This window comes from Genypterus blacodes, unplaced genomic scaffold (genome assembly GCF_046128005.1).
Source record: "Genypterus blacodes isolate CSIRO-AG114 ecotype Tasmania unplaced genomic scaffold, CSIRO-AGI_Gbla_v1 ptg000094l_1, whole genome shotgun sequence".
Taxonomy (NCBI): domain Eukaryota; kingdom Metazoa; phylum Chordata; class Actinopteri; order Ophidiiformes; family Ophidiidae; genus Genypterus; species Genypterus blacodes.
Window position 1 is genome coordinate 851,735 of NW_027466898.1, and position 16,884 is coordinate 868,618.

The window sequence follows — 16,884 nt, forward strand, 5'->3', positions numbered from 1 at the left end:
ACACTCAAAAACACAAACATAACCATTATGTATGGACGCACTTACACACACACACACACACACACACACACACACGGTATTACAGTGTAATGGTCAACATGCCTGCATATCATCAATGTACACACATGAAGACATACATTTATGTTCCAGTATGCACCCATGATCTTTTGCACGCACACATAAACATGCACACACACTCCTACATACCCCTGCTTCACCTTTGTGCAGTCACTTGGAGGTTTAATCGATGGTCTGAAACATTATCCCCTGCCCAGGCCCAGTCGCTGTGCACCTTCAAGAAAGCGCCAAGGTTAATTTTTCTCTCTTTTCTATGAACCCTTGAGCAAACGAAACATCCATCATAAATGTACACTCATGGGAATCAATTATGAACGCATGTGAGTGGGTGTGAGCCAATGGGGGGTTTCAGCCGGTCCCTGGTGGATGCATGTTAGAGACATCAAAGAGGAGCGGGCGAAGTCCAAATCTATATGTGCGTATGTGAAATTTGGTGGATGGGGGGGGGGGGCAACTGCGGCGGGGCAACTGGAGTCCACACATGGGCGTATTTATATCCGCATGATTCGGCGTTAATCATCCGTTTAACAGTGAGTGATGAGGATTTATCTAATTTTATTTAATTGTGTAAAAACAACAACAAGTGCTCAGGGACTTGCTTAAGTCATCCTTGTTCTATTTATGCTTTTATTTCAGGCCTGATTTGAGGAACAACTGATAAACCAGATAGTGATGACTTGTGACGAGCAAGATGATGATGATGAGTGATTGGGCCTAAGGTTCAGCCACATTTGAAAAGGTTAATTAGAGGTGAAATATATGCGGCTTGACCCAGGGAGATTAACGTAATATAAATCATTCAAGTGTTACACTGAGTAGAATAACATTATTTTATTTGGCCTCTTAACTATTTACTAACTAACGATCCTTCTGACTACACGGCTACGATCACATTGTACCATGGAATCGTCGTTTGGGAATTTGCTTTGGGTTCCTCCTGTACTAAGATTGTTTTCTTTGCTTGTGCCAAACAAGGAGAGTCTTTCATTGGTCTGGCCTTTACAAGGTCACCGGCATACAGGTCAGCCTTGAAATAGGTTGAGTTACATAGTGGAAGGATCTAAATTGTGTGCTGACCCAATGTTCAGGGTCGTACCATCTTAATGATTTAGGGGGCGCCACTCAATTTTTGTTAGGATGCTGTCCAGCTTCTGTACTCTGCGATGTCCAAGCTTCAGGGGCTGGCTGGTGAGTGGCCGACCGTCTTGGCCGAGGATTGCCGTCTGCGTACTATTTTTACACTTTTTCAGTGGGCGTAAACTGAAGCCGGGCGGGGGACAGCTGTGTTTATTCTTTCCTCCCATTGACGGGGAAATGAAAACAATTCGTTCACAATGCCAAAGCTGCATTTTTATATTGTTTTGCGGGGGAGGTGATCCCTTCCAGTTGTGTTACAAGACTTCAAATTGGAATCTAACCATTTCCAGGCTCGGTTCAAATGAAATAATATTATTGTCACATAATATGGGTAAGAAGACGAAGGTGATGGATGAAAATACCATATTCAGTGGTGATGATTCTTTCCTTCAGGGCACCAACCTGACTGATATCTGCACAGAGCTTCTCCTCCATGGAAACCTCCTTAAAATCTCAGCAGGCAACATCCAGGAACGGGTCTTCTTCCTGTTCGACAACCTTTTGGTCTACTGTAAGAGGAAGTCCAGGTGAGCAATTGCCAGGAGGAACACTAGAATGAAGAAGACATAATCAAGTGTGCAGAAACCTTTTTACAGACTGGTGAACAAGAAGTCAAATATGGGAATATGTTCAAATTTCTGTTTGTGTATCTAGGGCTTGTTGACCTACATGTTTCTATAGCTCCAATATGTGTGCCTGTGTGAACGTTTACCCAGGTTAAACACACACGTTCTTTTCTTACGGCACTGGCAACAACGGATGTTTTCTCTCCTGGACGAAAAACCACAGTGTTGTTTCTCATTTCCTAGGGTTTCTGGAAAGAAGTCCACTAAGAGGACCAAGTCCATCAACGGGCCCCTCTATGTGTTCAGAGGCCGAATCAACACCGAGGTGATGGAGGTGGAAAATGTGGAAGATGGAACCGGTTTGTATTTGCCAAACATAGCAGTGTTACCTTTGGAAACTGTCTTTAAGTGCATTCATCCAACTTTCTTAGGGAGTTAATTCCACCATTCCTCCATAAGTCCCTCGTTATCCACCACACAGCTGCTGTGTAAGCCCAGTTTTTGATTCATCCAGCTCTAGGTAGCGCAGAAAAATAATTAGAAATGATTCCAAAAGGGCCCCCAGTTCTCCTTTCACCTTTTTATTACTATATCTGTACACAGTTCATTGCGGATTTAACACTCTGGTGGATGGATATCAATCGGAGGCTTGTTGACAGTTTGGGCGGGGTATCATCTTGCACCTAGTTTCGGTCAGGATGTAGCTTGCAACCTCACGTATCACTGTTTTGATGTCAGCTTTCCAGTGCTGCGTTGTGGTGTTGATGCAGATCTGGTTTATGCGAGCAGTCCAAGCAAGGAAATGAACTTCTTGTGTTATGCAAAAGTCTCACCTGCGAGTGAGTTCCCTCTGCAGCCGTGGCTCGGCTCGCGTTGCTGTTGTGGTTTGCTGCCAGGCATCAAGCTGGGCTTGGTACGTGTTGACTGTGGGTGTAGAAATACACTTTGCTTCTCGCTCACACGTTTCCTCTTTTTTCTTTCTTTCTATGCTGGCATTTAAATTTTGCAAGCTCACATGACCTGCTTTTAGGGTAAACCACACAGAAAAACACAACTTATTCTCAGAACTATAGGGCCTAATATTGAACACGTCAACAAGTGTGAGCTCCACTACAGATTATCTGATTTCTCGGGTGGTAGATACGAGAAGGGGAGTGTTTGGGGTTATGTTGTGAAAACCTTGTACGGTTTGTATCACAAGTATAACCCAGTGTGCCGTGTTCCACAAATAACAGAGGCTCGTCAAGCTTTTCTTGACTTTACTGTTGTTATTCAAAGACTGTGAAAGGTTCTGAAGGACTTGTTACAGTTCCGAAAGTCCCGATCTGTCTGTGGAATGGGGAGAGGGGATAACATTCTGAAGTCAGCCATAGAATTATTATCAAACAATGAATATTTTTTTGATCCTAGGTGCAATTTCAGCCTGAGGCATCTCTTTGATTGGCCAGTCTGAAACCGTTGGATAGCTGATTTCAGCCAATTTCAAGGGGCGACAATTGTGGTTCTGACGTGGTTCTGACATCAGCCAGTTAGTATTGGCTTTTCCTGCCCCTCTTTTTACCAGTCAAATACCCAAAACACAGACCGGAGGTGTTGTATTATGTCTGTCCCAACCCCCGAGCCCTCTCTCCTATCCCAGAGCAGAGGGAGTTTCTCCCCATGGGGCCTGGAGTATCACATCTATTTATATGACCTCTGAGTGTAAGACTAATGCGCTCTATCACCAAAGTCCATTTATTATTCAGGAGATGTTCACCTGCAGGCTAATGGATGATAAAATTAGAGGAGGAATGAGAAGTATGATGAGTTTTAGCTGAGTCAGTGGATATATTGGCGCTTTGCTGCTGTTATTCTGCATCATGTTTGTTGTGTTCACAGGCTCGTAAATCATTGCTTAAGTGGTAAATACTCTATGGAGCATTCATTGGCAGTTTATAAGGCATCTTTGCAACAGTGATGTGATTAGGCTCGTGATTTACTCAGCATGCGTCTGCGTGTGTGTGTGTGTGCATGTGTATCTCTGTGGTTTTTGTCTGGGGCTTTAAAAACAAAAAAAACTAACACAAGAGGAAGAATAACAAAAAAGGGAAGAACAAAGCACATTTTGAGAGACATTTCTTATTTACGGTACATTTAAACTTTGTTTTTAAAACAAACTACATCCTTATATCTTAATGCAGCTCTTGCTATACAGAGGAAATAGGTTTTTCGTTTTTTTCACTGTAAATTAAACACATTCCTAACAAACAGAAGCCTCAACTTTTCTTAGGTTATAATGTCATTGTAGAATAAAGACAAATAAGAGCAAAGGTGCATTAATTTACCCACAAAACTGGATTATTTCTAGGCTGGTCAGGCAGTAACAAAAATCATCACAGTAAATACTTAGCATTTTCTGTTACAGTGCATTGTGATATTCTTCATTTTCTTTTATTCCTGAAAGAACAGGCCTGGTATTTAAAAGGTTTTGCCAAGGATTTAGATGAACCTCAATATGGTATTGAAAGCATGGATAGATTTCCAACATCTTGGACATTTTGGCACAATTCCGTTTAGACATATGCGCCCTGGAATGAAAATTTCTGGGATTTTCCACCATGAAAGTCTCATGTGATGTAAAACCAGATTGATTGAGTCAGCAGCACGTGCATCACGTCTGTCATATTGGAAGCGGAAGTGGCTCACATCGAGGTTTAAACCAAGGCCACAAAGGTCCATATACAATGTTATTATGATAGCTTGACATCTCTCTGTATTTACATGTCCTTTTCTTTGCCCTTGCAGCCGACTATCACAGCAACAACTACACAGTGACTAACGGCTGGAAGATCCACAACACGGCGAAAAACAAGTGGTTTGTCTGCATGGCCAAAAATGCAGAGGAGAAGCAGAAGTGGCTGGACGCCATCTTGAGGGAGCGAGAGCAGAGAGAGAGTGAGTGATGGTTCTTAAGGTTACTTTTATGCATTTTCCTGTTATTTGAAACTGATTAAAGTGAAACACAGAGAGAGAGAGAGAGACAGAGAGAGGGAGCCTTCAGATGCACTCAAGGTCCAAGCAAAGTGAAATGCAAAGCCAGAAGTATAAATGTATCTACAAGGTTGCTGGTTCGAGTCCCTGCCGAGGTGCCCCTGAGCAAGGCACCGAACCCTCAATTGCTCCCCCCTCTGTAACTTACTGGGTGGTAATGTAATGTAAGTCGCTTTGGATAAAAGCGTCTGCTAAATGCTCGTAATGTAATGTCATGTAATGTAATGTCTCTTTACTTTCTTAATACCCGCTACTGCAATACACACTTATTTGCTGATGCTCTTATTGAACCGCATTTCCCATAAGTTGCTTGTTTGGCAAACAGCGTGGCCGGTACTGAAGCATCACTTTCAATCGCAACCAGTGTTGTCTGGGCGCCAGAGTGGTGCACATCTAAGAGCAAATAGCAATTGTCTGACAATCACCTAAAGACATAAAGAAGCAGACTAGCTGCTCGTCAAAGGTGATTCATTTCTGCATAAAAGCACATCCTCTCTTGGTTGATCTCATTTCCTTCCCTATTGCTCACATTTGCATGCCAATCCTGTCGCACTGCAGTGAATCAACATGAAGGCCTTGATTCAGAGTACAATTCATTTAGATCAGGAGTAAAATAAGTTTTTATTCTACCTTTTGCATCCAAATTAAAGGACTTGCATATGGACGTAGCTCTGTTCCACGAAGACTTGTATTTGACTTCCCCTGCTCTCTCACCTTTGGGTTTCCCATGGTTTGGTGATCTAGTTTTGCGTACCATGGTTCACATTGGAGGTTGTTCTAGTTATTGGTGTCAGTTTATTATTATGTAATGCGGGCGTGTCTTAAGTTGGTACATGACGTATCTGACCCGGGTGCAGCGTGTTCCTCCTTGACCATGCTGATCGTCTTTGTTTCATAAATAGAGGCTTAGCTGATATGACGTCTACAGTTGGTCTGTGTGACCTGTGTACTAAGCAGAGGCTGGTATATCAGTCATTGAAGGGAAAAAAATCAATTCCCACTTGGCGGTGCAGGAGAAGGATTTGGCACATCAAAGCTCTGGCTGTTGAATCAATGTCTGTTTGACAACAAGCGCTGAAGACGGAATGAAACACCAAATGTTATTCATCAGGATCTATTTTTACTCCTGTCAAATGCAACGTCAGAAAACCTCTGGGCTCGTTTGCAGCTTGCATTCAAATTGTTCTGCTAGCTGTAAGTGGCGCCGTATGCCAGAAACTGTTGTATTGTTTGACACCACGTCCACTTATTCTGGATTAGCCGCGTAAACTGATATTACTGTCGCTCTTGAAGTTGTTTTCTCCTCATTATGCGACTTCCTGCATTCGACTTAAAATGTGTTCCCACCTGTTCAGCCCGAGCCATCTGTCTTTGTAACTCAGTGCACATTAGACATTGTGAATAAAGCTCAAACGGCTTAAACCAGATTTAGGCCCGAGGACAACACGTCACCTGATAGCATTGATAGGTCAAAATCGAAACCGCTTTCCTTAAAGCTTTATGAAAATGGCAAGACACTCGGCAACGCCTGTATTTTAAGCGGCTTGTTTCTGTCAGCATATATGTTTGGATTGTTGTAAGTAAGTTGTTGTCGTTTGAAGCAACAGTCAAAACAGAGTTCAAGAGCATCACAACAGATCCTGTTGTGAAAATGGAGGCTTAAGGGATACAACTAAGTTTGAAGGAGTGTGCTGCAGCTCCAGGTTTTAGGTTACGACCTGGCGGAAATGGACCTGGGGCAAACAGATGCCAGATCAGTCACAGTACCCAATTTCCCCACTTTCTCCTATTTCTATTACCCACTCCAGACTCTATTGTCAATATGCTTCACTTCTCTCTGGCAACCCTCTAACTTTCATTCACACAGCAGTATGATGAAGAATTACAGCACTGCTATCCTTTCACTCATACCCTTTGGCGCAGTGTTGCACACTGTTTTCCTGACACATCTTGTTGAGTGTGACCTTTCCAATGTTTTGACTTGGTCCTTCCCTCCTCTGGACATTTGGCTCGCCTCAGCCCTCCCAAAAGACCTCCTTTGTTGAAGAACTACCAGCTGGAGGTGCCTGCATTTTTTTTTTTTTTATCTTATCAGTGTTTTTTCACAGACGTTTAGGGAAAGGCGTGGGTTTAGATCATGCGGCAGGGTATTAGCTTGTGCCAGTTAGGGAAGGAAGATGAGGAGCAGTTTCAAGACAAACTCTGACAGCTGGACCAGAAGCTGAGGGGGCCCTCTGTGTTGGACAGGCCCCGTCTGTTGTTCAATGACACTCATTGTTTAAGTGTAGTCCAGCTGCTGTCAGGCGTAATATAATCCCACCTCCATCACAAGCTGCCGTGCTGCCGTCCGTTACGGCCTCGGAATGGTTTCATTCCCAAATTGGAAAAAGTTCTGCTTTTCCTTAGTGTTCTTCAACAATAAACTAGATGAGAGCATTTCCTGAAGAAGTGCATACCGTTTCTATTGTCAACTCATATTTTATTATTTGGAAATACTGATATTATGAGCTGCTTAAGTGTTGTTACTTATTAATTGTGTTTTTTAAGCATTTCTGCCTTTATATGAGCCATAATATATCAAACTATTAATATAGTAAACAACATAGTAAGTGTATGAACAGTTGATCAGTACACAGTATTGAGCATTTTCAAATTTGAACATAGTCTCTACTGAATACAGCTGCTGATGTATAACGTCAAGCTGTGTCAGTTGCATTATAAGCATTAAATCTAAAATAAGTTCCTAAAACGTAAGTGTACATGTTATCTTAATGAGATTCTGTACAGTCTATAGGTGTTCATTTGAATGGTTTGTTCTCATACATTTAATGGGATGTAGATGTAGGATATAGTGGTTGTCTGTGGGATCCTGGTTAGTGGTTGTCTTGTATTGAAATGAAATGTCTGGGAGTTTCAAGGATCAACAAGATGACAGAAATGCACAATATGCATCCGGATCTCTTGGATGCTGAGTGCACTAAGCTCATAAATTAGAAAAATTGTGTGTCTGAAGTAGATTCGAGCAGCAAAGGGAGTCTTATGGTTTGGGACGGTTGAGTTGCTTCAAAGCCTGAAAGCCTCAAAGTGAAGTTCAAAAGTTTATGAAACCCTACAGTGAGGCTCAGCAGCTCAAACAGGCTCCTTGGTCGAGCTTCACTGGGGCAGTAGGCCGAACAATGGAGTCTCACAAGTTCTGCCTTGTAATGGAAAACGAAAAGCCAACAACTGTCACAGTGTATTTACAAACCAACACGGAAACGAGATCAAGATCAGTTTGCCCTCCTGAACTTGTGTTGTACAGTACAACAAAAGATTCACATCTGGATTTGTTTCAGTAGGTTGTGGCAGATTTGAGCCACTGTGTTCTTTCTTCATACCTACGATCAGTGTGTGGAGCAGAGAACAGCCAGGCAAAGGCCGTGACACGCAGCCCACTGGCCTTGATATCTGCAGATATCTGAAGATTGCTTGTAGATATGTGTGCTATAACAGGCTCAGTGTGTCTTTCTTGCAGTTGTGATGTACAAACTGTTCCAGGCTCAGATTTTGTTTGTTTGTTCAATTTCCACTCCATTTTATGCTGCCAGCTCACAGCAAAAATAACGACCAGAGAATTTTAGTTTCGGGTGAAACTACCTCGGACCTGACTCTTTTCCTGTGTTGTTCGTAGGTTTGAAGCTGGGAATGGAGCGGGACGCCTACGTGATGATTGCAGAAAAAGGGGAGAAGCTCTACCACATGATGATGACCAAGAGCCGCCACCTGATTAAGGATCGGCGCAGGAAGCTCAGCAATGTGCCCAAGTGCTTCATGGGAAAGTGAGTTTCTTCCTGCCGCCCATAGCGCCGAATTTCTGTAGGTTCCAAGAATGTGGCTTTAAGTTATTCTGGTTCACAAGGGGGTCCTTACAAACCAGTGTTACGTAAGATAAACAGGCAGCCAAAAGAGCTGGGATCCAGTCTGTTCAAGTCCTGGCAAAACGCCTAAACAATTTCTATCCCCTTGTCCCTAATGAGCCACCCTTTACTGGCTCTCTCAGGTTAGAGAGAGAGCTAAGCTGCTCCCCATACACTCATATCGTGCATACACACACTCACACGGACACCGATTACTGAGAAGAGCTCCTACAATGAGCCATTTCATCCCCTTGATGTTTCAGTGCAATGAATACACAACCAGAGCCTTGCTTAACGTTTCCTTTTTGCAACCAAGAAGCAATTAAAATTCCTCTTGGCACCAATTTAAGCAAACAAAAATGAAAGTAACACCGTGGTAGTGACTGATGACTGTCCTGGTAAAGAGAAACCAGGGAGCCACCCTTTACACCACCAACATTTAGAGTGGCCTCTCTGTGGATCACAAATCACTTCATGCGCGTCGAGTATTAAATAGTTTACTCCAGTCTAGGTCGGAAAGTGTGTTAGGCTACAGCAGCGCTGTGAAGACGCTGTAATCGTTCTTCAAACCCATCGCCCTCTGTCTAGAAGCGAAGTTAACAAGTTTCTTAACTATCTAATTGCGTTTCTGGGAGACGAGATCCATCTCATTGGCGTCATCGTCCGATATGCGTCTGGGTGTTTTCCACACCCTGACCGACATAACTGAACCTGAGATCTTCCTGGAACTGCAATTGGTGTCTCTGTGTGTGTGTGTGTGTGTGTGTGTGTGTGTGTGTGTGTGTGTGTGTGTGTGTGTGTGTGTGTGTGTGTGTGTGTGTGTGTGTGTGTGTGTGTGTGTGTGTGTGTGTGTGTGTGTGTGTGTGTGTGTGTGTGTGTGTGTGTGTGTACAAATTAGAAGCACTTGTGGATTTATGCGTCTTCTGCATTAGGAAAATCGATCTGTGTGCACGTTAGACTTTTTCCTCACCCCTCCTTACATGGAAGGGATTCTGTCTCTTCCCTCCTCTGCAGACGGGTCAGGGTGAGGGTCACTTCCAGAATAGCAGCCCCGGAGCCGCTTCTCATTGGGCTACACTTGCATTTCTTGCCCCATGACCTTTGACTTTCAGGCACCTTGGCCTCCCCTTGCCTCATCTGTACCGTAATCCGTTTGCCTCTTTGGCCAACGCCCACCCGTCATCTTTTCACCCGCTCTGATTTAGCTTTCTGTCATCTCTGTCTTTCCTTCCTTTCATTAGTCAATCATTTCCTGCTGATGAGTGCAGCTCGCATTGGTTCTGCCGCATGCCATGCTGATGAAATTTACAGAGAGCCTCATTTGAGAGGTTATCGCATTAAACGCAGATGCTGAGTGCTGGTTTGATAGCACGCTGTCATCTTGATAGCATAATTCTATCGCTTGCCTGCTGTTCACCTCTGATTGGTCACTGATTGGTGATTGTATAGAATCATTACTATCAAATAAAGTGTTTGAGTTTGTCACATATTTCTCTGTACTGTGATTAAGCTCAAAGTGTTCTGTAAGACGTATACATGGATGGAATCAACAGGATCCTATCTATTGCGGACTTTACACCACTTGTTGCGTAATCGGTGAGGTAGAACGGCAGGCAGACGATCCTCACAGCAGCACATTGATGATCCTCATCCGTTCTGTGATTGTTTGGTGTACAGTACAACATGTCTGACGGAAATAAGTGTACCATTATTTGGTACATTATTTTTTCCATTAAATTGTGGAATTGAGTAATATCTGAGAGTGGAGCATCTGAAGTTGAGCAATAAGCTATCTCTCCCTGAAGTGAGCTCCTCCAGTAGTGTTAAATGCCAAAAGCCTCAAGCTGGGACAAGAGTAATCGAGGCTTCAGCTGTTGACTCCCGTGTTTCCAGTGTCTGACTGAGACGGCATCAGCAAACGTGCTTTTGCAAAGGAGTGCGAGAACAGACCTGCTTCTGCCTCTGCTGCAGAGTCTCAGATACAGAGACACACAGGTCGCTGAACTCCGACTCCTTCGTCCACTCGCAGTCGCTCTCCCTCTCATCTTTTTGTCCTCTTTTACTATTTTTGCCTGTCACTCACACTGCTCTGTCTCCATTCCCCCCACTTCTTCCAGTCACAGCCCCCCACACTGTCCCTGCTAATTATATTAATCACTGTAACAATTGACTGTCTAAAATTAACTCTTACATAACCCCCAACACACACACACACACACACATATGCCCATCCCCCCTCCACATTCACTTGAGTCCCCTTCCCCCGGTCAATTCCAATTAACAGCCAGTGGCTTTGATAGAGACATATCCAAATACAGAAACCAAGGATACACACAGAGACATGGACACACGCTCACACACACACAATCGCACTTGTTATTAAGTGCACTTCTCAGGTTAGTGGAAGACTCTTTTAATTATGTTAAAATATTCCTGATGTGCTTGAGCCAAACACGAGTGCTGGCAGGTGGCTCAAGGTGTCTGCAGCTCTGCACGAACATACAGCCGTAGCGTTTACAGCCTTTGAGTGGACTACACACAGAAACACACACACACACACATAGACAGGCATTCACATTGATAGTCGAAGCCAGAGAGAAAGTAATTTTCTTCTTCAAACATTTGTCCAAGCCCCTAAGTGTGGAGTGTAAAGGCAAGTACCTGAGTATGTAATGACATACTGGTGCACAATGAGAAAGGCTTTCGGCGGAGGCCGGCTCGGGTTAAGAGCGGATGTGTTTACAGGGTTTGCTGACAATCAAATCTGCCGCTAGAAGCAATCATGGTGCGGCGGAGAGGAGAGATCAAAACTTATCTCAGCCTAACTGTCCCCATAGAGTTCCCACTGACGTCAGAATGGCTCAGTGGGTGTCGGAGGTAAATTAGAGTGCTTTCCTCCAGAACAGGCAAAAAGAAAAGCAGGAGTGAAGCACGCAGAGTAATACGGCGGCTCTGTGAATTATGCATCAAAAGGTTGATAATCCCTAGTGAGGAAAGAGGAATTGATGAAGGCTGCACTCAAAGCTCTGATTTAATAAACAAAAAGCATGTATCACATATTGGTACTATTAATTTAGAAAGTCAAAATAATGATAATATGATTCCCCAAAAACTGTTTTTTCAAGCAAATGACGTCCACACTGAATTTAATAATGGGTGAATAAATGAATGCGGGGATGTATTACATTTCAGGACAGAATGTTTATCATGATTATCCAAGAAGTTGCATGAATAATACCACAGCAAAAGAGAAAAAGAGAAGCTCTGGGAGTTTCAGTGCTGCAAACCCCCGTAGATGATAGAATACTTGATAAGGATAAACACTTCTATGTAATGAAGCCTCATTGTGTGCCTCTCTTCTGTGTTTGTACTCAGTGAGTTTGTGTCCTGGCTGATAGAAAGTGGAGAGATCAGTAAACCTGATGAGGGGGTCAACTTGGGACAAGCCTTGCTGGAAAATGGCATCATTCACCACGGTGAGAGAAAGCAAAATCCATTTTTTTTGTGTCCATCTCCCTGTTTTATACTCTTCATCTCTTTCACTTTTTTACTCGTCCATTTTGACTGCAGCCGCTCTAGGCTCTTTGCAGACTCCCTGTAATTTTCTTAACTCTACTCTTTTTTCTTTTTACTAATTCTTTCGTCATCTCACACTCCATTTGTTGACCTTTTTACTGATTCTCTTTCTTTCGGATTCACTTTGTCCTCCTTTATTGGTTTGACTCATTTGAGTGATGACTTCATTCTTAACTCCCTACCCATTTGGACACCCATTAGAAACAAATATCATCCAAAGATTGCAATGTTTCTTCCTCACTAATTTAGTTTCAAGTGTGACATTCACACATCCACTAACCTGAATAATGCATAACGAAATGGAAGACTCACACACACACAAACTCCTTTTTAATAATGCATGAACTGAGTTTGCAGAAGGAGTTGTTGTATGTAGTAATAATTCATTCTGTCACAATTTATGCACGGATTTTGCTGAAACATCTTCATAGCGCAGTAAGCATTGTATTTCTCTAATATCTGGAAAATTCCCTGAAATCCTCTCTCACACTCTCCCATGAGCACAGACGATACACTGATAAAGTCATTGTTCTGTGGGGAAGCAGCAAGGCTTTGTTGGAAAGCTTTGGTGCCTTGGGTCCTGCAGGCACAGTGCAGGTGTCACATCTGAGTCGGTGACAGGAAATCAGAGAGAGCTAATGTGACATAGTGGAGACGTCTTATCTAACTTTTCCAGGAGTGCATTACCTTTTATAAAAGTAGCACAGATAACAACAACAACAGTCTTTTCCAGTGCAAAGAGAAGTAATTGTTTGGGCTACTAATAGTAGCTTTGGGACCTAAAGTTCAACTGCTTTACCCTTAGGTTCCCTAAGAAATGTCTACAATGTAAGCTGTAGGGGTGAAAGCTCTGGTACCAACATGGGTCCTGGTTCCTCTGGGAAAAACAACCCAAACGTTCTGTTGTCCTTAAGTCGCTCCCGTACAGACTTGCATACTGTGCATGTTTGCAATTTTGCTAATTTCCATTGCTGTCTTTATAAATCATTTATCATTTCATGTTGTGTAAAGGGCACATTTGGAAGTTTACAATGGCTGCTTTTCTCGTGCATTCCACAGGTTTTTATGAGAGCATTTTAAGTCTAGACTCTGAAAACCAGCATCTTGTTTGAGCTCATGCCAACTTGTTGTGGTGGAACCAAACTGCCTCTGTTTTGGCATGTAGCACTCTTAGCTTCTCTCACAGACGTGTGTCCGTGCACTTCGAAGTTGTTTTCCATACTGGATTAGTTAGCTGTTAAGGTTTTTGGGATATCTGTGGGAGTTCAGTGCTTTTTGCGAAATGTTACGGGACTTGGCAGCTGTCGGTGTTAAACACTGGAATGTCAGGGGATACCCAAGAGATGAATATACTCGTCGTGTTTTCCCTCCCCTGCCTGCTCTAACAACCTAGTATATCTACAGTGGCCTCAGCATTGGTTAAGTAATCAAACATAATGTAACGTTACAGTAATCTGCACACAAATGATAAACAGAAATAGATGTAAAAGTAGTAAATATGCTTAATATCGAAAAGTCTTATGTTATTTGTAGCTGTGTAGAATGCTGCCAAATATTGTAAGAAACACACTGATAAACCATTCAGCCATCTGAGAGTACCCACCATCAGTAGGTCATCAAATCTGTTCATGAACTATAATTATTGGAGTCAAATAGGCTCCTTAGTGCAAAAACAAAGGTTGCTGAAACTTCCTGCAGAGTGAAAGGCCCTGATGATTACTGGGCTGTGTTGATGCCCTCTAGTCTTTCCCAAGGAGCGGAGAGAAGAAAAGAAAACTCATTTCAGCTCAATTCCTTTTGTGCGTCTTCTGCCATTGAAGTACTAATGTATATGTGGAAACGCATGCAGAGTTCTATGGATTACACACATGAAAGCAGAAAGAACAAGTGAAAAGATTATTTTCTTAGGTATAAATAGGTCACAGTTGAAAGAGGAAGAGAATCCTTTGAGTTCCATCAGTTGTGAACACAGAATCTTCCAGTATCTAAACCAGAAGCGGGCACATGTGCACACAATGTGACATTTTCTCCCTGTTGTGATATTTCAGTGTCAGACAAGCATCAGTTCAAGAACGAGCAGGTGTTGTATCGCTTCCGCTACGACGACGGCACGTACAAAGCCCGCAGTGAGATGGAGGACATCATGTCTAAGGTAACTCACTCTGCCTACATGCCCCTGTTGTGTGCAAACATGAAAGGGGATGAAGAGTGAAGAGTGGTGGAATTCATCGAAGTTCAATTCTTCTCCTACAGTTCCTTTATACCCATTATCCTCCGCCCACCTCGCACACAGCTAAATAGACCACATCTAGAGACATAGTGGGCTTAAGATTCATGAAAACATAGCCTCAGGTTAACTCTTTCCACTTTTGACAGCTAAATCTTTTGTCCCGAAGCCATGCTTGTACTTGTTTACTCAAGGTGAGTGTGTGTGCGTGCCTGTTCAGTGACTCAGCTGCCCCATTTCTTGTCTTCCAGGGCGTCAGATTGTACTGCCGCCTTCACAGCCTCCACACGCCCGTCATCAAGTGAGTACCTGTCCTCCTCCTCCCCTTTCCGACCGCTGTACATTAATTACCCATCTGTCCAGGTGCATCAATGCATATTCATCAAGGGTCCACGTCACCCTTTTTTGTCATGATTGCCAGGAGTTACTCCCCATCCGTCCTCTTTCCTCTGCTGTTTGGAAAACTGGCCAGGCTTTTTTTTTTTTTACATCGGCCTCAGGTGTTTAATATTCAGCAGAGGACAGAGACGCCAGGATTTCATGGCTGCATGTTTATGAAGAAGCTGCTGAAATATGAAGGAGTGCCACTTATTTATTTGTTTGTCTTGGCAATTTTCTGGGATTGCGCAATGTGTGCGTCAATGTGTGATGATGAATTTATAATGTGAATGATGACACGCATACACAGTTACAATCATACACTAATGCTCTAAAATTCTGAAATGAATTGCAAACCTGTATAGTTGTACAAGACAGCCTGTCTTAAATATGAATCATTCTCTCTCTCTCTCTCTCTCTCTCTCTCTCTCCTCCTTAATTACACTGTATGAATGATGGACACATTGTTTTTAATTAATCTGTTTTTGTGAATCATAAGTAACCATAAACTGTTCTACTCAGACTGTCTTATTGGAGAGTGACAGTAACAACAACAACAACAGTAATACTAATAATTATTATCATTATTTCAGATGAGATATGTTTCATTCAGAAATTCTATTCCATACGAAGATGATGCTTGCCCAGACCTGCAAAAAATTAATCAAACTGTAAACAATCATCTTTTGATGTCGGCATGTCAACACTATATTTCTGTTTGTGAGTGGAACAATGTGAAAGTAAACAGATCAGAACTCTGACAGGCTGCACATGGAATATTTCAAAGAATATTTCAAGAGGCTTCATGTGTATTTGACATTATTGTATGTTCAGTTCACAGTATGGGTGGTGCAGAAGGAGCTTTTGTTAGATGTAAATAGCAGATAGCATTGACTTCATAGCTCTAATACACCCATTTTGACTCACAGCTGACCACACATCCTCTCTAGCATTTCCCCTCTACGTGTTTACTTCCTCCTTATCAGACGGATGTTAAGGTAATCTGTCAAATAGTGACAGTATCAGAAACAAAGGCACAATAAATGTAAGGAATTTTTGTCTGTGGTTGAATTTGAAATTGACTTTGGAACCCAGACTGAAAATTGGAGTACAAATTACAAATCATTCTAATAATATGGATACTTTCACTAGAGTAACAGAAATTAAATGCCTTTTTTATGATCACTTCCTTACACTGCCTGTGGTGGAGCTTTTTGGAGAAGAGAGGAGGCTCTGTTTCATTGAACATACACAAACACAACACACACACACACACATTTGCAAGTGGTTGGTATGAATTTAACAACCACAACAATGTTGTACTTTCTTTTAAACATGTGTTGCCTTTGGAAACACTGACTAATACCTGTGGTTCTATCTGGATTCTCCAGTGCATTTTATAATATTTAATAGTGTTTTGTCAAACCTTTTGTGTCTCCTGTAGGGACAGAGACCACCATCTGAAAACCTTTAAATCCGTGGTGCCTGCCAGCAAACTGGTGGATTGGCTGCTCTCACAGGTAAAGACATTTTCATAATATTCTACTTTAACCTAATTTACCCAAAGAAATTAAACACCAATCACCAAAGTGAATTACATTGACTGTAGCCTCCACTGAATGGAGGACATGCTGATTTGCCCTTTTCTTTTCTGAATTCATGGAAGGATGTAAACTAGCATTTATTCATTGAATAGTAGTTCCCACCTTGATCCAGGTGACTTCTTGGCTCCTATGAGAGTTGTGAGGATTTTTGGAGTTACGTAGCTGTCATGTAAAAGTTCATGTAGTCACAGTTATGTAGGTACAAACTGCCAGCGTCGCTCCGATTCGTCGCCCCTTCACCAGGCATGCCTGCTTCAACCAGCGAAAGGCTGCGTGTGGCGAGGTGTGAAAAATAGGTGGAGCTGCCTTTCTTTCCAATACTGCCTGTGCTCCATAGAGAGCAGTGAAACTGAAACTGTGCCATTAGACCGGTTAATATCCCCATTTATGTT

The 16,884-nt window shown here is 42.6% G+C and overlaps 1 protein-coding gene across 1 annotated transcript in view; it reads left to right on the forward strand.

Annotated features, from left to right (window-relative positions):
- The window catches only part of prex1 (phosphatidylinositol-3,4,5-trisphosphate-dependent Rac exchange factor 1), a 77,175-nt gene that overhangs the window by 28,725 nt on the left and 31,566 nt on the right, over positions 1–16,884 (forward strand). The window contains exons 7-14 of the mRNA XM_076159273.1: positions 1,609–1,742; positions 2,025–2,140; positions 4,566–4,715; positions 8,482–8,629; positions 12,083–12,183; positions 14,332–14,435; positions 14,762–14,811; positions 16,333–16,408. Of these exons, the coding sequence (XP_076015388.1) occupies positions 1,609–1,742; positions 2,025–2,140; positions 4,566–4,715; positions 8,482–8,629; positions 12,083–12,183; positions 14,332–14,435; positions 14,762–14,811; positions 16,333–16,408 (879 nt within the window). The remainder of the gene's footprint in view (positions 1–1,608; positions 1,743–2,024; positions 2,141–4,565; positions 4,716–8,481; positions 8,630–12,082; positions 12,184–14,331; positions 14,436–14,761; positions 14,812–16,332; positions 16,409–16,884) is intronic.